The 23,560-nt window shown below is 55.6% G+C and overlaps 1 protein-coding gene across 1 annotated transcript; it reads left to right on the top strand.

Annotated features, from left to right (window-relative positions):
- The first annotated feature begins 3,345 nt into the window (after nucleotides 1–3,345).
- CHERP (calcium homeostasis endoplasmic reticulum protein) lies at nucleotides 3,346–23,542 on the top strand. Its single transcript, XM_065874176.1, has 17 exons — nucleotides 3,346–3,370; nucleotides 3,680–3,853; nucleotides 7,839–8,023; nucleotides 9,131–9,268; nucleotides 9,529–9,680; nucleotides 11,244–11,355; nucleotides 11,469–11,558; nucleotides 12,863–13,112; nucleotides 15,858–16,033; nucleotides 17,841–18,276; nucleotides 19,587–19,825; nucleotides 20,842–20,975; nucleotides 21,655–21,741; nucleotides 22,139–22,282; nucleotides 22,369–22,485; nucleotides 22,978–23,072; nucleotides 23,349–23,542. The coding sequence occupies exons 1-17, from the start codon at nucleotides 3,346–3,348 to the stop codon at nucleotides 23,540–23,542; spliced, it is 2,748 nt and encodes a 915-aa protein (XP_065730248.1).
- Nucleotides 23,543–23,560: the final 18 nt, after the last annotated feature.

Raw genomic sequence — 23,560 nt, 5'->3', positions numbered from 1 at the left:
TTTCTCTCCCCAGGGCAGCTCCTTTGTGACCAGAGGTTCGTTTGGTGACACATGATCAGGCCCAAGGAATGCTCATGTCTAGGACAGGACAGGACCTTCTTCTCTGTTCCCACAGGACATTCCTCCTGCCATGGCTTCAGCTAGTTGATCACATGGGGTTCAGTTACTGCAGATGAGGTGACAGTCACACCAAGCTTTGCTTTACTGAGGCCATAGGTCTAGATAGGCCTAGATTTCCTCAGTCAACCCCCTACTTTTTTTTAGTAACAACTTTTCTGGTCTATATATTTTTATAGTCTATATATTTTTTAAGTTAGAAAAAAATTATTAAAGCCAAAAAATTATCTAGACTATACAGATGTCAAAAAGAATGGGATAAAGAACAACTTCCAAAATATATCGCTGAGATATATAAAGGTGCTTGTGAATAGTTTATCTCTGAAAGGATACACAGGAGGCCGGACACAGCCGTTGCCTCTGGAGAGGATATATGCACTTCTTTCAAAACTGGCATACTGTGCATATTATTTTGTAAACTGCTTTAAAAAAATATGCTAGAAACATTTCCCTTGTTACTAAATATTATCCCTTGATTCTGTCTGTGTACATGGTACTACAGGATGTGCTACAATTAACCAACCCCTATTGCTGCACATTAAATACTATCTTAATGGGATGAGTTTGCAGCGCACAATGGTGCACACGCTTCTAATCTAGGACGAATTCCTCACAGCGCATCTGCAGGACCGAAGTGGGTATGCGTGTGGGCTTTAAGTTCTTTCCTTTTTGCTTGTTAGGTGGGCCCCTCAGCAAGTTCACCTCACCAAGGGGTGTGCATTTTACTTGCTTACTTACTTAAGAGTTTTGTTCCCAGGTCCTTGGAGACCATGTCGGTCTGCAGGAGCCTCTACTTCTAGCAACTCTCTCTGCTGCTTTCTCCTGACCAACGGATTCTGATTTGGCCCACTGAAAGGAGCCTGGGGGGAGGCCTTGTGATGCTTACATATCCAGTCTCAAATGGCATTTTAAACACTATGAGGTGAATGTATGATAGCATTAGTCATGGGTGTACAACCTTTCTGGTGGACAGTTGAGCAACGTCAGCATTAAAAGTGCAAACCCTTTGACCACAAGATCTACGTATACACTAAAACTTTTAATAGTGGTTTAAAAGTACAACCAACTCAACAGACTCCATAGAGTCTGGCTTCAAAAAATTATGGTAAATCCACACCACATTTTTCTATGCAGTCATTAAAAATGACCAGATCTGTAACGTGTTTTGGTTCACAGATCCTGTTAAGAATCTGATAAGTGCTGTGTATCTTCAACTCACAAAAACGAGTGCTATCTCTGAAATCTATCCGTGATGGATCAGAAGTTAAAGCTTCTTGATATAGTTCTTTACTGGCATGGAAAAAAATCACACTATCCAGATTACTGAGCATTTACTAAACAGAACATTCCCCCTGCCTGGACTGTTCACATAGCTGGTTCCAGAGTGGGATCTCAGTGCAAACCTCACTGCCCAAGGGCCTTCTCAGATAACCCTATCGGTGTAGGCACCACCCTCCTCCCTTATCATGGTCTTAGCACCCTCTGTTTTCCTCAATAACACCTTTGAGATGATATATTTGTTTACTGATCTATGGGTCTCTCTGCCTACCCAGACCGTGGGCTCATGAGAGCAAGAACTTAGGTCTGACTTGTCATTGTTTCATCCACAAGCAACATCCAACCTGCCTTTTTTTTTGTTTTTGTTTTTTTGTGGTACGCGGGCCTCTCACTGTTGTGGCCTCTCCCGTTGCGGAGCACAGGCTCCGGGAGCGCAGGCTCAGCGGCCATGGCTCACGGGCCCAGCCGCTCCGCGGCATGTGGGATCTTCCAGGACCGGGGCACGAACACGCGTCCCCTGCATCGGCAGGCGGACTCTCAACCACTGCACCACCAGGAAGCCCCAACCTGCCTTTTTGTGAACCAAGAATGGTCTTTACAGGTGAACATTTGCAATCAATTGATGACAGGAAAGACTGACTTGGAATCCCCAGAAAAGCATTCCATTCTTCTCATTAGACCTAAATTATTTAAACTGTACTCAGTTGCTATATTTTAAATTCCACCAATAAAAAGTGTTCTGGACATTTTTCTCTTTGGTTATATAAGCACTACATAATAGCCTCAATTTTGGCTCTTGGCCAGAAGAGCCTAAAATATTTGCTATCTGGCCCTTTATAGAAAACGTTTGCCAGCCTCTGGTCTAAGGCAATATCTGACATACAGGAGACAATCCATAAGCGTCAGAAGTTACGTAGCAACAAAAAAGAAATGTATCTAAAACACACAGATATATATTTTCATAAAACACAGAGGTATAGCCAACTGAAGTGTTAATGTTAACGGCGAGAGTCACATTACAGGGCAAGTCCACAGTCTACATTTCCCTAATGTTTGCTGCGGCTTGTTAATTTTCCCCACAATTAGCATGCGTTAACTTTACCATCATCGTTTTGGATGCAACGTAAATGCATCTTGCAGGATGGCGCCCTGCCCTCTGGACGCGCAGTGTAGAAGGCCCAGCACCCGTAGGTCCTGGACGCTCACTCCTTCCCCGCTGCTTGAATGACTGCACAGAAGCCACGCGGGCCCCAAAGAGGCGCACTCAGTCCGAGGCCGGCGGGGGTGCGGGTGGGGTCCGCTCGCCCTAAAGTCTTCCGTATCAAAACGTTGGATCGAGGGAAAGAAATCGAGCGGGAGGCTCTTTTGAACCTCAATAAGCTCAGTTACATCCCCGCCAAGCCCATAGCCTCCCGGTTCTGCTTCTACCTCCGGGCGGGCCCGGGAGCATGTGACAGGCGTCGCGGCCCAGGAGCCGCCCAGACGCACCTCACCTCGTATTTTCCTTACCGCCGCCCCGCGAGGAGGAAACAGGCCCTGACCGGGGCAGGAACACCCCAGGCCCCCTAGTCCCGCGGAGAACAAGGCCGGCCAAGCCTTCGGGTTGCAACGCTGAGCTGAGAAAACGCCCCGGCCACAGCTAACAGCCGCCCGCTCAGTTCTAGCAGTTCCTGGGCGTCGCGCGACAACAGCCCAATCCGCACATGCGCGGGAAAGCCCTTGCGCGTACACTTCTCTAGCCCCTCCTGCGCGCCCGGCCTCGCGCGGCTTCTTCTCTCCCGCCTTATGCCCTACTTCCGGGGTTTCCCGGCGACGGCCGTAAGTGGCGGGCGGAAGCAGCCCGCGAGGCCAGCCGTAAAAGGCTCCCTCGCGCCACTTCCGGCCGGCTTCCGCAGACGGCCCTGGTGGGCGATCGAGTGGCGGTGGAGGACGTTCCCCGCGGCCGGAGCCATGGAGATGCCGCTGCCGCCCGATGGTGAGGCCCAGCCCGGGTTCGGGGGCCGTTTCTCTCTCCCCGGAATCCCTTGTTGACCCGCCCCGCCTTTCGAGGTCCCCGGGCCTAGGAGGGGGCGGGGCTCGGCCTCCCGGGTTCGCCTGTGGCCTCTCCCGCGGATCCCCGCATTCCCGGAGCGCTTCTGGCCCCTATCGGGACCCGTACAAGGGCGGCTGCTCCTGGGCCCACCCCTAGGGACCCCGGCCCCGCGGACGCGGGCCGGGAAGCCAGGGCCCCGGGATTTGGGCGGTCCTCGCTGACGCTCCGCGTGGCCTTTTCTCCGTCTTCCAGACCAGGAACTCCGAAATGTCATCGACAAGCTGGCCCAGTTCGTGGCCCGGAACGGTCCCGAGTTTGAAAAGATGACTATGGAGAAGCAGAAGGATAACCCGAAATTCTCGTTTCTGTTCGGAGGCGAGTTCTACAGTTACTACAAGTGCAAGTTGGCTCTAGAGCAGCAGCAGCGTGAGTCCTCTCCAGCTCTCAGGCCGCCCCCTCGAACGAATCCTTTCTCTGGTTCCAATTTCGGGCTCTGCCACAAAACGCCTTCTTTTGGGTCGCATGCTATTTCTCTGTGAAAATGAGTTGGTTCGTCCTTCACGATTCCTTCGGCTGTTCCCACAGCCCTGCGGCTGCAGGGTCCGAGTGTCATGGAGATCGAGGTTATCGATTCTCCTTCTGGGCTCCGGATCAGGGATTTCTGTTGTTTTGCAAACATGATGACTGAGATCAGCGAGTAGAGTGACTGCTTCAGTGTTTTCCAGGGAGGAAGTGATAGAAGCCGGACTGGGTGGGACCCTCCTGGCAGGTACCGTCCAGCCCCCTTTGCGGGCGCTCTGTCGGTCCAGCAAGGTTTTTGTGCATTTCAGATGGGTGCAGTCCAGATCAAAACTAATTGTCCTGTGGGCTTTAGTTCTAAGCAGCTGTTTATGTTCACTGGTTTGGGCTTCAAGGTTGCGGCTTGAAATTAAGGGAATTTAAGATGAGGTCAGTTGTCCTGGCTGGTCTTTGAATAACAGATAAATAGTCCTTGAGTTCACATCTGTATTGTTCAGTAGCAAACCCCTAGCTTCTAGATAACGTTGTGTTTCAGATTGCCAAGTAGGTGGACATTGAAAGGTGAATGCTCCCTGGACTCCAAGCTCCCTGAGGCCAACCAGACCTTGTTTGGGTCAGTGTTGTGCCCAATAGGTAGCAGGTAGTAGGTGATCGATAGTTTGTAAGACAGCAAAGGTACAGTGGCTTGAACAAGCACAGTGTGTTTTGAGAGCCGGGAGAGGAATCATAAGAGGCCTAGCATGGCTGGAGTGTAGATGTGTGTAGATGGGGGAGGGGGTTGATCTGGAGTGGGAAAGTTTCTGGGGGAAATTTTGGGTTTTCTTCCTTAATCCAGGGGTTCTTCTGGTGCCTGTTTAAGGTTTGAGATGAGGGTGGGGAAGATTTCAGGTTGTCTAGGCAAAATGTACCCATTTATGTGTTTCTGGAGCAGCCGTTCCTTAGCCCCAGCACGTCAACTTTAAAACCTCTGCTGTAGGCAGTGGGCAGCCACAAGGGAGGTTGAAACAAGGGAGAGGTGATTCGGGTTTGTGTGGCCTGCGTGGAGAACAGGCTGGAGGGAGCGTGAGTGGAGGCTGGGATGGCAGTTGGTGGTAAAGTCTGAATTGAGTCGGCGAGTTGAGTAAAGGGAGTGGGCTTGGGGACAGGTGGGGTTAAGGGGTAGAATCTGTGAACTGAAGCGCCAGTTGGATATTGATGCTGTTGGCATAACTGGGCAGGGGAGGATGGTGTTTGGGTTCGAGTGACCATGAGGTGAGAGCTGCTTCCCCTGCGAGGGGAGCCCACTCCCACCCTGAAAGTCAGAATTCGGGGGCTGCTTGGGACTTGGTGCCATAATCGGGGGAAGTTGGGGTGTTTCTAGCAGGGGAAGATCGGGACTCAGGAAATGCTTTCTGCAGGTAAGAATATCTCCGTTGCCATTAAAGTCCATGTCAGAGTTAGACACATGGAAACTGAGGAGCCAGGAGTGTTGGGATGGAAGCATGAGCCTTAGGAGGGGCTGGGAGGAGGGGGGCAAAAGCTCAGGGTGCCTGAAGCCCAGAGAAGGAGGGATTCTTGGAGCGGCCAGAAGTGAGGGTGCACAGCAGGGAGGGCTGGCTTACCAAGGACTTAGGAATTCTGGAAGCTTTGGGGAAGCTGTAGAAGGGTTTCAGAACTGTGTTCTGGAGCAGGGCTAGCCACTCTGTAGCCAGCCCTTCACCCTGGTGGTTTGAGAAGATTGAGTCCTGGGACCGCTTTAGGTTGGCGCCTCACAGACTCTGGTGAAGGACTGTTTTTTGTTTTTTTCTGATCTGTTGCAAAAAGTACAGTTTGGCAAAGTACAATAAAAATGTGCACGATGATGGGAGTTCCCTGGCGGTCCAGTGGTTAGGACTTTGCGCTTTCACTGCCAGGGCCCAGGTTCAGTCCCTGCTTGGGGTGCTAAGATCCCGAAAGTCACGTGGCACGACCAAGAAAAGAAAAAAATGGGGAAAAAAACATGCATCAATGAAACATCAAATTGCTGTAAAAGTGCCAAAACACTCCCTCGCCATTTCTGTGCTTGTCTAGTCTTGGCATCACCTGGGGCTGGCCCTTGAACCACACTTTGAGCAGCAGCACTACAGCTGCGGAGTAGAGAAGGAGAGGGGAGGCAGGACTGGATGCAGGGAAACCAGTTCCCGGGTTGATGCAGGTGACAGCAGAGTCATGGCAGTGATGGCGGGACACAGATAGATTGGCATGTGATCTAGGAGGGTGACTTGACTGTATGGGGCAGCTTGTTAGTGTAAAGTGCAAGGGAGAGAAAGGTGCATGAACCTTCTCACTTCTGCCTCGGGTACGTGGCGTAGCTGTGCCAGCCACAGATCAGAAGGGGAGCTTTGGAGGGGGTGGAACGCAGGGTGAGAGGGAACCCATGCCTGTTTGAGGTGCCTGTGGAAAGCAGTGGCTATTTGGTCTGTAATTAGACCCAAAGCTTGAGGAATCCAGGATGGCAATGATAGATTTAGGGGTCATAGAGTGTACTTTGTAACTGCAGCCACAGGAAGATGTCATGTTCCCCTGGGGGCTTGCTCAGAGGAGGGGGCTTAATTCTCAGACCGGGCATCTCAGTATGTGAGGGTCGGATAGAGGAAGAAGGGGCCAAGGGGATGGCCACACTGGCCACGTGAGACAAGGAGCTGAGACGGGGCCATCAGGCTGAGTGGGGATGACCGCAGTGGCTTTGGGGGGGGGGGGGGCGGAGCCAGACCTCCGTGGGTTGAGATAAAGGGGAGATGAAGAATTGAAGATGAATCTTGGCTGTAAAATTGTTGAGAGCGGGGCATGGATGAAGAGGGAGCTTTTGAAGATCAAAGACTTGGGTGTGTTTAGATGTTGCTGGGGCAGAGTCAGTAAAGAGAGAAAATGAAGGAAGGAGAGTGAGAGGACACATTTCCTGAAGCAGCGTCTCTGGGAGGGTAGGATCCAGAGCGCAAGTCAGGGGGTGGGGGTGGTCCCATAAGGTGCCTTTGGTGAAGGCCTGCCTCAGACCTAAGCAGTGGTGGGCCCTGGATGACACCCTGCACCCCACCGTCCTTTTATGGCTTTGTCCAAAGGCTGGGCCCCCTTAGAGTGGGACTCAGAAGGGCTCCAGCAGAGCGTGGTCACGCTCAGACCAGCCGAGGCCCAAATGCAGAGGGGGAGGCCATCTTGTCCAGGGACCCTTCCCCCAAGTCCTCCCCTCCCGTCTCATCTGGCGAGGTTTGGGGCCTGCACCTGCCCAATGCAGTCTCCTGCTAGCGGGATAGGGCGTCCCACGTCGCCTCAATATGGATTGACCCTTGAATGCAGAGGAGTAGAGTCAGTGGAAGGAAGGCAAAGGGTGGGGTGTAGGGAGGCCACAGCATGTGTCGGGTGCTGCCGTGCTCCTGCCGTAGGGCCGCAGGTGCGTGGGTTTGCTGGTCGCCATCCAGAGGTCCAGTGGCTTTGCTGTCTTGAAAGGGGAGAGTAGACTGGGGGACAGCAGGTGTTAGAAATAGCTGCCGAGGTTGCTGGGGGTTGAGAGACTCCCTCGGGGAGGGGCTGTTTCTTCAGGCCCGGGCAAGGTGTGGAGAAGGTGGAGGGGGTGGGCTCAGGCTTCCTCTGGGCCGAAGGACAGTGGGCAAGGCTGGACGGTGTTGGCTAGTGAGTGGTGAGATGACGGTCTCAAAGGTCTCCGAGGAGAGGACGAGCAGGAAGGCAGAAGGGGTCCAGGGCTAGGCCCCATGATACAGGGCACGCATGGCGGTGGCACCTCGCAGGGGTCCTCTTCTGGGTGGTGAGTATAGGGAGGGGAGCCCCCGGGGCTCAGAGCTGCCCAAGAGGCGGCCTAGGGGATACCTGGACCCCAGCCACCTCCTCACAGGGGCCACCTCTCCTCCTCTCCTGCCAGTCATCTGCAAGCAGCAGGCCCCAGAGCTGGAAGCGGCCACGGCCCTGCCACCCCTGCCACAGCCCCCGCTGGCCCCCGCGGCACCCATCCCGCCAGCCCAGGGCACCCCATCCATGGACGAGCTCATCCAGCAGAGCCAGTGGAACCTGCAGCAGCAGGAGCAGCACCTGCTGGCCCTCAGACAGGTATGGGCCGGCTCCTCCCCTCCCCCGCCCCTCTGGACCTGAGGTGGGCACCCAGAGTTCACCCTCTGTGCCTCAGTTTTTGTATCTGTACATTGACACTAATACTCGGTGTCAGTGCTGAGGACGGGGATGTCCCGTTGTCCGGGGCTCGGCGCCTGACAGTCATTATCCCTCCAGTGCTGCCACCACCCATGTTGTGTTTAGCTTGACCCCGATGCTGGACACGGAGGTTGCTTCTCATCCAGTGAGGTCACTGCACGAGCTTTGATATCCACACACCCGTTGTGCTGGAGCAGATGTGACAAGTGAGACTGCACATTGGAAATTGTGTGACAGAGAATCCAGGTGGCCTCTGGTGCCACCGGCACCAGCTCCTGCCAGTTAGATCACCCCAAGCTGTTGTGGGGAAGGACCCTTTTGTCCCAATCCATCACAGTCTGGTACTTTGGCCAAATACAATAGGATAAGTTGCCAGAAACATAAGATGGATGAGAAGATATCTGAAACGCCAGCCCCAATTTTAGTACTGGAGTCAAGACGTAAGTTACGGTTGTATTTTTGAAAACAAAACGCTCCAGAATGCTTACCCTCAGTTTCCATACGGAGCTCGTCACAGACTGGGCAGTCTGGCTTCAGCCAGCCTTGGGCTGAGTGCCTGTCCCCCCAGCAGCACCGGGTCTCAGCCGTATCTCAGTTTGCCAACCTAACGGGCAGAAGTCTGGCGTCATGTTTAATTTCGGACTCCCTGGTTGCTGGTGAGGTTGTTCTGCTTTTATTTGACTGGTGACTATTTATATTTGTCCTCGCCATACCGTGTTCACACCCGCCGCTCATTTTTCTTTCTTTTTTTGGTGAATTGATGTGCAGAGGTTCCTTGTTCCTCTGGGTCTTAATCTTTCTGTCTGTCATCTCCGGGGAGACATTGTATCCCCCTGTATCTTGTCTGGCTTTATCCTCTGCCTGCTCTGCCTGTTACAGCCGTGACTTACAGATGCGTGTCTCAGGCTTTGGGCGTGAGTGTTGGGGGCAGGGCACTGATGGGCCAGCCTGGCTGGGCCTGGGCCAAGGTCCCTCCTCACACAGTCTCGGTCCCACTTGGCCTTCTAGGAGCAGGTGACAGCAGCCGTGGCCCACGCGGTGGAACAGCAGATGCAGAAGCTCCTGGAGGAGACCCAGCTGGACATGAACGAGTTTGACAACCTGTTGCAGCCCATCATCGACACCTGCACCAAAGATGCCATCTCGGTGAGGGTGGGGTGGGGCTGCGGGCGTGCTCCCAGAACCTGGTGCTCCTGACTAGGTGGGAGCTCCTGCAGCCAGTCTGGGCCAGGGCTGCTCTAGGGGCACCCCGTCTCCACATCCCCTTCCCGCATGAGCACTTCCGTGGGCTCCCCCACCAAGAAAGGTGGAAGGCAGGCAGAGGCTATCCGACATTCCTAGGCGTCTGTACACACTTTGGCGTGGGGAAGGCCAGCCCCACTCACCCACCACCCTGGCTGTTTCAGGCTGGGAAGAACTGGATGTTCAGCAACGCCAAGTCCCCACCTCACTGCGAGCTGATGGCGGGCCACCTCCGGAACCGCATCACGGCCGACGGGGCACACTTCGAGCTGCGGCTGCACCTCATCTACTTGATCAATGATGTGCTGCACCACTGGTGAGGGCCCTGCCAGCTCCGCCTTCCCTCCTGCTCCTTCTCCCTCTCCCGGCCGACGCTCTGCGCTCCGGAGCCTGGCCTGTCCCGGGACTGGGAACCACTCTTCCGAAGACCCGGGGGAGGGTCGGTCTGAGCCACAAGCCCTCCATCGGGAGGACAGCCACCCGCACCCCCCACCACCTCAGCCGCTACCCCAGACTCCTCGCCCCACCTGGGGCCACTGTCCCCTCACTCCTTGCTCTCAGGGCAGTTTCTGGGTGTTTTTTAGTGTCTCTGTCAGCTGCCAGCTCCCTTTCACTGACCTACGCACACCCCAGTCACCTGACTCTGCTCTGCTTCAGGAACCTTCCCATAGGGTCCCCCTGGCTAACCCTCTACCCCCCACCCTCACCCCCCAGCCCTCCTAAGGCCAGGCCAGTGTTTACTTCCACATGGCCTCTTCGGTGCCTTTTGACAAAGGTTAAGTTGAGAAACCAGATGCCTAGGCCAGAGACAGGGGAAAGCTCACGGTGCTAGTAAGGCTAGCCTGTAGCTGTGAAGACTGGCTGCCACATTTGTCTTTGAACTTGGCTAGCTGGGGGACAGCTCCTGTGAGGGCAGCAGACTCAGACCCAGGTCTTGCCCCTTCTGCCCACGTGCAGCTGGGCCCTGCCCCTCCCCGCTTCATGTGCCATGTGGGCGGTTCCGGTGTCACTCCGCGCTCCCTACATCACTTTCCCCTATTTCTCTGCCATTGGGAAATAAGTAGCTGTTCGGAACCTTGTCTGCCTCCTGCTCCGCCAGCCGCTCCGCTGACTCAGGGCAGATCTGCAGAGACAGCCCTGTTTCTGGCACTTCTCCAGCCACCCGCTTCCTGAGCCTCACTGTCTGGAAGCCCAGTGCGGCTCGCCCCGTCCTCCTGCCTGGGCTGCCCTCCCTCCCCCAACCTGGCTTCCCGGCCCCGGGCACTTGCTGCTCTCTCTGAGCTCCCTCTGGTGAGCTCGCCTCTGAGAGGGGTTCTAGCTGCCCACCTTCTTCCCCGGGCTCTGCCACCTCATTGTACAGCTGCGGGCCCTCCACACTCATTTATGCGGCGTGCCCCCTGAGAGGCCGCCTCACGCTGTCAGGCCTCAGGCTCCTAGGCATCTGGCAGCCCGCACACTCCCTCTGCCTCGTGGAAGGTGGGGTCCCAGCCCAGGTTTCCTCGTGCCTAGGGGGTGCCAAGTGAGGCTGCATGGACAAGGCCCTGTACCCACAGCAACCCCAGCTCAGCCTTTGTGGGCAGCTGGGGCTCTCACAGGCCTGCGTCTGTCCATCCTCATGCCACCCTGGGAGAGAAGGGTTATCTTACTGATAAGGGGACCAGGGTGAGAGGCCTTGCTCTGAAAGTCCCCAGGCTGTGTTCTTTCCCTCCTCCCACTGCCGTCCATCCATCTTGTGGGGAGCCCAGCCCTTGTCCCAGCCGGGTTGGGGGCCCGTGTCCCAAGAAGGCAGAGGGTGCTGTGGCTGGAGCCGCGATGGTAACGGGCGCGTGGCCGGGTCCCGCCCCAGGGCCCTGACGCGCGGAAGGTCTCTCCCTCACAGCCAGCGCAAGCAGGCCCGGGAGCTGCTGGCCGCCCTGCAGAAGGTCGTGGTGCCCATCTACTGTACCAGCTTCTTGGCCGTGGAGGAGGACAAGCAGCAGAAGATTGCCCGGGTACAAGGGGCAGCCGGCGGGGGGCGGGGGGGGGGGCAGGAGATGAGGAGGGGCTCGGGGGGTGGCACTCGTTTTCCCCCTGACATGGCCTTTCCCTCCTCCCCAACATCCAGCTCCTGCAGCTCTGGGAGAAGAACGGCTACTTTGACGACTCCATCATCCAGCAGTTACAGAGCCCGGCCCTGGGGCTCGGCCAGTACCAGGTGTGTGCTGCTCCCTGAAGTTGGGGGCTGGGCACCACCAGTAGGGTGGTGACCTCAGAGTCCTGGTGGCATTTTCCCAGCTGAACTCCCCGGCGTGCCCCTGGGATGGTGGTGAGTGGTGGGAGGCAGAGTCTGAGGAGCAGCTTCGGGGGCCCTCACCCCGTCCACAACAGCCAGTGAGCCCTCCCAGGCGAGCCCGCCAGACTTTTCCTGGTACACTTGTGACCAGGTTACCTGCTTTAGGCTCTGCTCTCAGGGGTGCCTTTGGCCCATTTGCTCTGGTCCTCCAGGTGTGATGGGAGCATGAGGAAACCCTGGCATAGTCTAAGCTGCCACAGTCATCGTGTTGTGCACGGTGTCCCGTGTGCACATCTGCTTCTCTCTGAGGGGGCATCTGCTCAGAGGTCGGGGTCGCAGAGCAGGGAGAGGAGGGCCGGATCTCCTTGGTCACCTCTCCTGTGGTGCTGGCGTTGCTACCCCATCTACAGCTGCTTGGGTGAAATGCACAGTTCACACCCCCTTTTCCCAGGCCGGAAGGTGTCTTCCTGCACAGGTCTGGTTGAATGTGAGAAGCTATATGTTGACCGTTTCCTCTGTGATGCTCCTGACTGCCACCCTCCCTACAGGGGAGAAGCTTTCATGCTCAGAAAGGCAAATGAGGAAAGTACATTTCAGACTTTTTCTAAGTTTTACTCCCTTTTTTTAATTGATAAATAAAAATGGGCTCATACCAAATAAAAATGGGCTCATACCACCATACCACAGTGATATTCACTGCTTTTCTCCTATTGAGTTGGCGGTAGCCGCTCATGGTTATTGAGTCACCCAAGTTCCTTTCACTGCATTTTCCCCGAGTCCTCAGAGGTAGGTCCCGTTATTGTCCAATTTTACAGGTGAGGAAGTTGAGGCTCCGGGGAGGTTGTGACTTGCTCAAAGCCATACAGTGAGTAAGAAGTACCGCCTGTGAGCATGTCCTAGGACGTCTGTCAGTGGTGGGATTTTAATGTCTGCGTGGCACTCCAGGGCACGGCTGTCCTTGCTTATTCCCATTGTTAGGGAATTCTAAACTGCCCAGCACCAAAAGTCACCAAGTCCGGCTAAATTGAGATGCTCTGTGGTTGTCAAGCTCAAGTTGATTGTTTTACGTGACAATCGCCTGCTTGCCCTGGGTCCCTGGGCCTTGCTGCCCGCAGCATCACCCCAACCTTCTGAGTGCTCCCCAGGCATTTGTCCCCGTGCTACTCCAGAGGGTCTCGGACCTTGAGTCCCATGTCCTGAGTGCCGGCTGCCCTGCTCTCCATCAGGCAACCCTCATCAATGAGTACTCCTCGGTGGTCCAGCCGGTGCAGCTGGCCTTCCAGCAGCAGATCCAGACCCTCAAGACACAGCACGAGGAGTTTGTCAACAGCCTGGCCCAGCAGCAGCAGCAGCAGCAGCCGCAGCCGCAGATCCAGATGCCGCAAATGGAAGCTGAAGTCAAGGCCACGCCGCCGCCGCCTGCACCGCCCCCCGCCCCCACGCCTGCCCCGGCCATCCCGCCAACCACCCAGCCTGGTACGTGGCTCCCTCAGCACCTGCCCCCAGGAGGCAGCCTCCAGAAAGCAGTCTCCTCCCCCAGGAAGAGGTCTGGTTCTCTAGTCTCAGGCCCAATCCGAGGAGCAGATTCTAATCTATTTACAAGCACCAGGCAGGTGATTTCACAGGTAAGTGTAACCATGCCCTTAAAACTGAGACAGTTCTCCTGTACAAACCATCCCAGAGAATGGAGAGGAAAGCTCTCTAAGTCATTTTTCGAGGCTAGGATAACTGATACCAGATGGACGTGGACAGGGAAAGAAAGAAAAATGTAACCTAGTGTCACTTCTGAGCAAAGATGAAGAAACAGTAAATACTGGGTTGGCCAAAAGGTTCGTTCGGTTTTTTCCATAAGATGGCTCTAATAGCACTTAGTTGTCTTTAACTTCATTCAAAACAATTTTGTTAGATTGTATGTGACAGCTGTCATATCAGCGTGCATTTTAAAAAAGACATCAAAATTGGTGAATTTTTGTGTAGCCCGTTTAATACTGAAGATAGAAAAAAAAAAAAGCAACATTTTCGACATATTACAGTTTATCATTTCAAGAAAGGTAAAAACACAACCGAAATGCAAAAAAAAGATTTCTGCAGTGTATAGAGAAGGTGCTGTGACTGATTAAAACGTGTCAAAGGTGGTTTGCGAAATTTCGTGCTGGAGATACCTCACTGGACGGTGCTCCACCATCGGGTAGACCAGTTGAAGTTGATAAAGATCAGATTAAGACATTAATTGAGAACAGTCAACGTTATACCACGCGGGAGATAGCCAGCATACTCAGAATATCCAAATCAAGCGTTGAAGATCATTTGCACCAACTTGGTTATGTTCATCGCTTTGATGTTTGGGTTCCACATAACTTAAGTGAAAAAACCTTCTTGACCGTATTTTCGCATGCAATTCTCTACTTAAACGTAATGAAAACGTTCTGTTTTTAAAACATGTGACGGGCGATGAAAAGTGGATACTGTACAATAGTGTGGAAAGGAAGAGATTGTGGGGCAAGTGAAATGAACCACCACCAACCACACCAAAGGCCGGTCTTCATTCAAAGAAGGTGACGTTGTGTATATGGTGGGATTGGAAGGGAGTCCTCTATTATGAGCTTCTTCGGAAAACCAAAGGATTAATTCCAACAAGTACTGCTCCCAGTTAGACCAAATGAAAGCAGCACTCGACGAAAAGCGTCCAGAGTTAGTCAACAGAAAATGCATGATCTTCCATCAGGATAACACAAGACTGCATGCTTCTTTGATGACTAGCCAAAAACTGTTATAGCTTGGCTGGGAAGTTCTGATTCATCCGCTGTATTCACCAAACATTGCACCTTCGGATTTCCATTTATTTTGGTCTTTACAAAATGCTCTTAATGGAAAAATTTTCAATTCCTTGGAACACTGTAAAAGGCACCTGGAACAGTCCTTTGCTCAAAAAGATAAAAAGTTTGGGGAAGATGGAATTATGAAGTTGCCTGAAAAATGGCAGGAGGTAGTGGAACAAAAGGGTGAATACATTGTTCAGTAAAGTTGTTGGGGCTTCCCTAGTGGCGTATTGGTCGAGAGTCTGCCTGCCAATGCAGGGGACACGGGTTCGAGCCCTGGTCTGGGAGGATCCCACATGCTGCGGAGCAGCTGGGCCTGTGAGCCACAACTACTGAGCCTGCGTGTCTGGAGCCTGTGCTCCGCAAGAGGAGAGGCCGCGACAGTGAGAGGCCCGCGCACCGCATGAAGACTGGCCCCTGCTCGCCACAACTACAGAAAGCCCTCGCACAGAAACGAAGACCCAACACCGCCAAAAATAATTAATTAATAATTAAAAAAAAATAAAGTTCTTGGTGAAAATGAAAAACGTGTCTTTTATTTTTACTTAAAAACTGAAGGCATTTCTTGGCCAACCCAGTGAAGTCTTAGCAGGTGAAATCTAGCAAAGTATTTAAAAGATATGTCATGACCAAATAGGCTATGTCTCAGGAATATATAAGGATGGTTTAATACCAGAAAATCTAACAGATCAGATGGGAAGAAATCTTTCAACTAGATGCAAAAAGGGTACTTATTAAAGTGATAACGGGGGCTTCCCTGGTGGCGCAGTGGTTAAGAATCCACCTGCCAATGCAGGGCACACGGGTTCGAGCCCTGGTCTGGGAAGATCCCACGTGCCACGTAGCAACTAAGCCCGTGCGCCACAACTACTACTGAGCCTGCACTCTAGAGCCTTCAAGCCACAACTGCTGAACCCGTGTGCCACAACTGCTGAACCCGTGTGCCACAACTACTGAAGCCTGTGCGCCTAGAGCCCATGCTCCGCAACAAGAGAAGCCACCGCAATGAGAAGCCCGTGCACCGCAACGAAGAGTAGCCCCTGCTCGCTGCAACTAGAGAAAGCCTGCACGCAGCAACAAAGACCCAACGCGGCCAAAAATCGAATAAAAATTTTAATTGATAAAAATTCTTGAGCAAAGTAAAATCAATATGGCTTATCGATCAATAAGTAGGATACTTATTGTAAAGCGTTCAAAGGAGTGAGGGGTGTTTCCTGGCCAAGGTCAGGCCTCTCTTCGTGTTGCCTTCCCGGAGGCAATGGCAGTTTTCAGTGGGGTCAAGAAGCAAGGGTTTATTGGGCAGTAAGCCCAGCCTGGGTTGGCCCTGGGTGCTTGCTGAAGATCATTTCGGTTGGGGCCTCCTGCTGCCACCTTCTCTGAGTGCTTTTTTGCCTGGTTCTAGATGACAACAAGCCTCCTATCCAGATACCCGGCTCTTCCGAGTACGACGCCTCAGGAGGGGTCCAGGACCCAGCTGCCACCGGCCCCCGGGGCCCTGGGCCCCATGACCAGATCCCACCTAACAAGCCCCCGTGGTTTGACCAGCCTCACCCCGTTGCTCCTTGGGGCCAACAGCAGGTATCTCTCAGAACTTGTTGCAGGGTCAGGTGGGGCACACTTGGGTTCAACTGGACGGCAGGCAGGTGGATGATGGCTGCTATGCGGGTTGATGGGCTTTTAGGGCTCCCTGGGCAACGAGGTTCTGCAGCAGGGCCTGGGGTTTGGGGGGGTGACAAGAAGGTGATAGTCTCCCTGAAGTATGGGGACTGAGCTGGGAAGAAAGTTGGGCCTTTACATCCTTCCCGGGAGGTTTGGTTTTCTGGGCTTCTCTGTAACACAGGTCCCCATTTTCCTGTGAATGCTGAGAAGTTCCACACCATGAAGTACAGCAAGGCGATTTGTTTCCTTCCCTTTTTAACTCGTTTGACCAGCAGTGTCAACATCTCATCACCCTAGAAAGAACATGGTGCTTTCGTAAGGAAAGGAAAGGTCAGAAATACCAGGCTAGCAGCATTTTGTGGGACTGGGATGCTGGTCCATTCTTCCCTCCCTCCAGGTTCCTTGGAGTCAGAAACTTCTAGGCCAGGGCAGGGGTCATCCTCATTCAGCATAACATGACTGGAAAACACCCCGCAGCTTGCTCTCTGGCCACTGGACCTGGTTAGAGCAATCCGGTCTAGCTCTGGGTGTCCACTTGCCTCTCGACCAGGCATGGTGGGCGTGGCCCTCCTGGTTGACCCTGTGTGGAGGGGGTGTGAGGGAGACAGTTCTGGGCTGGCAAGTGCAGTGTCATGGCTGTGAGTCCCCCCAGCCCACCCTCAGCTTCCGGACAAGAGATTTAACATCACAAAAGACGAGGCATCCCCACAAAGACAGCTCCCGCCTCTGGGTGCCTGCTGTGAGCCCTGCAGTGTTGGGTGCCCTCTCATGCGGGGGCACTTCCCCCCCTTCGTTGGTGTGGAAACAGATGCCCCTAGTGTCTCCAGGCTCAGTCTTTTTGGGGACTGGCAGGTTAGGCTCACAACAGTGGGGCTCCCCCACTGAAGGCCAGCAGTGCACCCACAGTCCACAATAGGAAACCACAGACTGGGCTGCCCACGTGGTGTCTTACATATTGAAATAGCTGCCATATTGAAAATCTGCCTTCTTGGCTTCTCTTGAAAACCTGAGCGTGTGGCGGCCGGGGCCGGCCTCCCTGTGCTTGTGGTCAGTGGAGCCATCCAGCCCTGACCCTAGAGGTGGCCCTCTGGGCAGCCTCACCCAGGCACAGGCCACCCTGGCCCTGAGTTTGGGTCGCAGTCCTGGCTCTTTTAAGTCTTCAAAGCAGCAGCTGGGCAAGCTCCAGGGCTTATGGTCTTCAACTTACAGAAAGCCATTTCCTGGTAACACAGCAGACTCTGAGATAAGGGTGTGAGAGGGCAGGTGACCCCAGGAGGCAGCGTAGGGAAGAGAAGTGACAGGGAAGGGAGAACAGGCAGGGATGGGGTGTCGTCAGGGCGGGCTCTGCCGTGGGCCCTGCGGCTCAGCCTCTGTGCCCTGGGAGTGGTGGGGCCGCACCCCTGCACTGTCCCACTGAGGGGCTCATGGGCTGTTGTTCATCCCCCAGCTTCTGTCAGGCATGGGGTCAGGGGGTGCTCCCCAGCCCAGATGCAGGTACAGCACTTGAGAATCTGGGCCTGGGGGACGGGCGGGCACCACAGCATCCTCTGCACGCGTCAGAATGAAGGTGGCAGCGCCCAGCCAGGCTGTAGGCCTGCAGCTCCGGCGGGTGCTGGGCTTGGGGCCGGGCCACCTCCACCGCCGGAGACTGAGGTCGGCAGGTGTCTGCTGGGTGCCCCGCGTGCCCAGTGCAGGCTGGGTCTCACGTCTGCTCTTTGCCTTGCAGCCTCCTGAGCAGCCCCCCTACCCACACCACCAGGGCGGGCCGCCCCACTGCCCGCCCTGGAACAACAGCCACGAGGGAATGTGGGGCGAGCAGCGTGGGGACCCTGGCTGGAATGGCCAGCGCGATGCCCCCTGGAACAGTCAGCCCGACCCCAACTGGAACAACCAGTTCGAGGGCCCCTGGAACAGCCAGCACGAGCAGCCACCCTGGGGCGGGGGCCAGCGTGAGCCGCCCTTCCGCATGCAGCGGCCGCCACACTTCCGCGGGCCCTTCCCGCCCCACCAGCAGCACCCGCAGTTCAGCCAGCCGCCACACCCACACAACTTCAACCGCTTCCCGCCCCGCTTCATGCAGGACGACTTCCCCCCTCGGCACCCCTTCGAGCGGCCGCCCTACCCTCACCGCTTTGACTACCCTCAGGGGGACTTCCAAGCCGGTGAGTGCAAGGTCGCCCTCGGGGGCACTGTCCTCGGGCCAGGGATCACGTCCCTCTCCTGCCCTGTGATCCTGAGAAGGTCAGATCACTCGCCGGCAGGGCCTGGAAGAGGCGCCTGACGGACCGGCCTTCTGAGCGGGCTGGTGGCACTGCTGGCGGTCCTGCCGTGTGGCCTGGTGTGCCCTGAGCCAGGGTGACAGGAGGAGGGCCAGAGGAGTCCAGCTCGGTCCCTCAGGAAGGGACAACCTGCAGCCACACCGGCAACCCTGTTGTGGGGACCGCCAGGCACCAGGCCAGCTATTGAGGTGTGAGGCCCTGTATCTCGCAAAAGAGGAAGGACGATGGGGTTCTGAAAGGAAAAGGAACTCCCTAGTCCCCACGGTGGACAGACAGGTAGTGAGCGAGCCACTGAGTCCAGGCCCGGCAGCCCTTGTGCCATTCCCTGCTCCTCGTCTTGCTGTTTTCATCAGGTGTTCTGTTTTCTTTTTGAAGAATCTTTAGTTTTCTCGATCTTGTGTTTACTAAAAAATTTCATTTCAACTCTCCTACTCTTCAGTCTTTATCCTCAAATCCATTCTTGACTGTAAATTGAGCTTGGAGACCAGTAGCAGGTTTCTTGCTTGTGTGAGTGTCTTGGGGCTGCTGCAACGAAGTCCCGTGGACTGGGTGCCTCCAACAACAGGGAATTCTTCTCTGACGCTTAGTTCTGGAGGCTGGAGGTCCGAGATCAAGGTGTCAGCGGGGTTGGTTTCTACTGAGGCCTCTCCCCGTGGCTTGTAGACGGCTGTCCTCTCCCTGTGTCTTCCCGTGGTCTTCTCTGTGTCTGTCTCTTAATCTCCTTTTCTTAGAAAGACATCAGTCAGTATTGGATCAGGGCCCACTCATAGGACCTCATCTAAAGTAGTCATCTCATTACAGGCTCCATTCCCAAATGCAGTCACGTTCTGAGGTACTGGGGGTGAATTTGCAGGGGACACGGTTTGGCTCATAACACGGCTATTTGAAGGTTATGTGATTTCCCTCGTGGTTCCTTCTTTCACCCGTGAGGTCTGTCAGGCGCTGCTGTGGGTGCAGGACAGGCCACTGTGAGCCCCGGCTCCTCCCCCGTTGCTGTGTGGCCCTGAGCAGTGAATGAAGCAGCCGGAGGGTTGGTGCCGGGCAGGGCTGTCCAGGAAGTGGGTGTGGGCGTCCTTGCCCCACTCTGAGCCCCTTTCCACTGGCGCTTTTTACCCTGGAGATCTCTACCGGGCTGTTGGCGTTGCCCAGCTCTCGACTTTGCGGCAGGCCTGAGTCAAGTCTCTGTTTTGCAGAGATGGGACCCCCTCACCACCATCCTGGCCACCGCATGCCTCACCCTGGGATCAACGAGCACCCGCCTTGGGGTGGGCCCCAGCACCCTGACTTCGGCCCTCCTCCCCACGGCTTCAACGGGCAGCCCCCTCATATGCGGCGACAGGGCCCTCCCCACATCAACCACGACGACCCCAGCCTGGTCCCCAACGTGCCCTACTTCGATCTCCCTGCCGGGCTGATGGCCCCCCTTGTGAAGGTAATGTTGCGGAGTTGAATGCCAAGCTTAGCCTTGAATGCTCGGTCTCCACGTGGGAAGTTCACAGGTGGAACCCATTTCCCGATTGGCTACAAAACACTGCTTCCCAGGGCCCCTGCCCCTCTCATTTCCCGCACCCCAGCGAGCCTGACAAGTAGTCAGAGAGGATGTGCCTGAGCCAGCAGCACCGCCTCGCGTGCTCACATGTGGCTGCGAGCAAGGCCCGTGTCCCCCTCTGCTTCCTCCGAGCCTCCCTCCTGGGGCTGCAAGTTTGGTAGCTGCTCAGAGTGGGCTGGGCTGGGCTGGGCGTGAGGTGCAGGTCCTCTTGGTCCTGGCCTTTGGAAGCCACCTTGCCCAGGGGCTGATGACAGGGATTTCTCAGAAAAGGGGTGGTCTCCAGCTGAGCAAGGTGAGCAAGGCAGGAGAGGGGGTCAGAAGGGAGCCGGGGCTGGGGCTCAGGGCGCTCTGAGGGTCATGCTGGCTGTACTGGTCACTGCCACTCCCCGGCCCCTCTGAGACATTAGCATACTGGAAGCTGAGACAGGTCACGCTGGGGCAGCAAGGGGAGGCAGAGGGGCCTGCGGGGCTGCCCTCGGGGTAGGAGCTGGAGCAGAGAAAGGGGCACATAGCAGGGCCCCTGGGGTAGGCGCCTGGGCACAGGGCGGTGGTTGGCAGGGGAGGGTGTCTGGGATCCACGGCGTGTCAGTGAATTAACAGGGGTCTTTCCTTCACCTGAGCTTGGAGGCCACGTCTCCTCTGCATTTCTGTAGAGAGAATTCTGTAGCTTCTATCGACTTCCATGAAGCCCTCAACCACCCCATTTAGGAATTGAAGTACTGGTGTGGCCAAACCCTCCAGGAGGGTGGGGTTTCCCAGGAAGGGCCGGATGAGGCACTCTGATGCGCAAGGCAACTGTGTCCTGCCCCCGGCTCTCTGGCTCCCCGACTCCCCCAGCCCCCGCAGTTCCCTGGATGGGCTCCAGCAGGGAGCAGTGACGGCTGTGTTCTCTGCTGCAGCTGGAAGACCACGAGTACAAGCCTTTGGATCCTAAAGACATCCGCCTCCCACCCCCCATGCCACCCAGTGAGAGGCTGCTGGCGGCTGTGGAGGCCTTTTACAGCCCTCCCTCACACGACAGACCCAGGAACAGGTACGGGGCTTCGGGAGACCAGGCGCTGGGGCTGGTGATGGGAGGGGAGGCCCCTGTCCCCTCTCCTGGCCCGTCTTCCTCAGTTTGCTTCACAAGAAAGACTCCGGACTGTCGCACCTTCCACCCAGGGCGGTGTGAGGCCCAGGTGAGAAAGTGTGGTTAGGAGATGCCGTTTCTCCCCCAGCTTGCGTGATGTGTGCCATAAATAAAAGGCTTTTACCACGTTAGAGACATCAGAACAAGAGTTTACCTCGGGATCCCCTCCTCCAGCGGCCTCCTCGCTTCAGTTAAAATCGTCTTCTGCCCTGTTTGGGGCCACGGGCCTATCCACCTACAAATCAAGAGTTCCTCGTCCCCAGTTACAGTAACCCTGAGACCCTCTTCAACTATCTGGAGAAAGCCCAGCGTGGAAAGGCGTGGGAGCCACGAAGCGCTGGGAGTGCAGTCCAGCCTCTCCACCTCCCAGCGGGCGGCCTGGCCTCTGGGCCTGGTCGCTCCTCTGAGAAAGGGCAGCCCTGTGGCAATGACCACCCGAGTGCTTTCTGTGCTGGGCCTTGCTCAGCATCCTGAGTGAGAGGGAAGGCCTGTCGGGTAGGGCTTATTATTCCTGGTGACTTTTTCACAAGTTCCCTGTGGGAGGGAGGCTTGCGTTCATACAGGGGACGCCCATGTCTTACAGTGAAGGCTGGGAGCAGAACGGCCTCTATGAGTTCTTCCGAGCGAAAATGCGGGCCCGGCGGAGGAAAGGCCAGGAGAAGAGGAATAGGTAAGAGCGCACACGCCCACCCCGCCACCTGTGTGGAGGTCAGGTCTCCGTAGTGCATCTCGTCCTAGGTCAGCTGGGAGCAAGCCCTGCCTTTGCCTGTGGCACGCTGTGGTGTCGTGCCCGGCGCAGGCAAAGGGGGGTCAGCTCTGGCCTCTGCCTGGGTCGTGGGCCTGGCACCCTACGATAAAGGTGCTGTGAGCCACCAGGAGCTGTTTCCCACAAGGCCGAAGTTAAAACACCAGTACGAGAGAGAGGCTTGCCATTGTATTCAACCCTGATGTGAAAGGGCAGGTCTGCACCTGGACTGGGCACATCGGGGGTCTTTTAGAGTTGGGGGTTGGGGCGGGCTGGGCGCAGTCCATGGAGGGGCTCCGGCTCACCAGGTCTGTCCCCGCAGCGGACCCTCGAGGTCTCGGAGCAGATCCAAAAGCCGAGGGCGCTCCTCCTCCCGCTCCAACTCGAGGTCCTCCAAGTCTTCCGGCTCCTATTCAAGGTCAAGGTCTCGTTCCTGCTCCCGTTCCTACTCCCGCTCCAGATCCAGGTAGGCAGGGCACCGCCTCTCGGGATGCAAGGCCTGAGGCTCCTCAGCAGCTGCGCTGACCCGCCTCCTCTCCCCTGGCCCCGCAGGAGCCGCAGCCGATCACGCTCCTCACAAAGCCGCTCCCGGACCCGCTCTCGCTCTCGGTCCAAGTCCTATTCCCCGGGAAGGAGACGTCGGTCGCGGTCGAGGAGCCCCACCCCGCCGTAAGATTTCTGTCTTAACTGTCAGAATGACCTCTGGTAGCGCTGGAACCCTCTGATGCTTTGCTGTGAATGTTGAAACGTGTTGTTAGAAGACGCGCTGGCGGTGGCCCGTGCCAAGGCAGCACCTCGGGGCCCCCGAGCACTAGCACAGTTGACAGTGGCACCTCACAGTGGCACCTCATCTCACACCTCGCTGTTACCTCTGCAGTCACGTTGTAAAGCCTGAGGCAGTGGCTGCGCTATTTTCTAACCGTTTTACGGGTCCGGTGTGGCCTGGCTGTGCCGCTGAGTGTGAGGCAGGGGCCGCCGTCTTAGGGAACCCCCTTATCTGCCGGCGAAGAGGATAAAGAAGAAAGCTAGACACGAAATGTGTGTGTGTGTGTGTCCATCTCACGCTGGTGACCCTACGTATAAGCTACACGCTGTAATAAGTTTTCATTCCAATAAATGTATCAGCTCTTTTTTAAAAGACGTAACCTGTCTTAATTTTAGTTCCTCGGCTGGTCTGGGTTCTAATTCAGCACCTCCTATACCTGACTCCAGGCTCGGGGAAGAGAACAAAGGACATCAGATGCTGGTGAAAATGGGTAAGGTTCCTGGGAAGACAGAACAATCCGCTCTGGGCATTCAGGGTTGGGGGCTGATGAAGTCAGAGGAAGCTCCAACTCATGACCAACTTCTGAGCCTGCAGGGTTTTTACTGAGCGTCCTTTCTTACTACCCTTAGTTTCCCACTTATAAACTGCACGTCTGCATGTCGTTCAACTCTCCAAACGCATTTCCATTTAACTTCATGTCAAGGTAAATGCACCACAATTTCAGCTTCCTCTGTGGGTCGTAACCACTCATCCCTCTCTTCTTCAGGCTGGAGTGGATCTGGCGGCCTCGGCGTGAAAGAGCAAGGAATCCAGGACCCCATCAAGGGGGGGGACGTCCGGGATAAGTGGGACCAGTACAAGGGCGTGGGTGTGGCCCTGGACGACCCCTACGAGAACTACCGCAGGAACAAGAGCTATTCCTTCATCGCCCGCATGAAGGCCAGGGACGAGTGCAAGTAGGCGCGGCGTGGGCAGGGA

This window comes from Phocoena phocoena, chromosome 3, assembly GCF_963924675.1.
Source record: "Phocoena phocoena chromosome 3, mPhoPho1.1, whole genome shotgun sequence".
NCBI classification, from domain to species: Eukaryota; Metazoa; Chordata; class Mammalia; order Artiodactyla; family Phocoenidae; genus Phocoena; species Phocoena phocoena.
Note: the sequence above shows the minus strand (reverse complement) of the source record. Positions and strands in the feature narration are given on the sequence as shown.

What these genes read in the sequence shown, in the direction of transcription:
- CHERP (XM_065874176.1), top strand. Translation starts at nt 3,346, where the DNA reads ATGGAGATGCCGCTGCCGCCCGATG. An exon ending in CCCGCCAACCACCCAGCCTG is followed by an intron (nt 13,113 to 15,857) that starts GTACGTGGCTCC and finishes GCCTGGTTCTAG; the next exon opens with ATGACAACAAGCCTCCTATC. An exon ending in CTCCTTGGGGCCAACAGCAG is followed by an intron (nt 16,034 to 17,840) that starts GTATCTCTCAGA and finishes TTTGCCTTGCAG; the next exon opens with CCTCCTGAGCAGCCCCCCTA.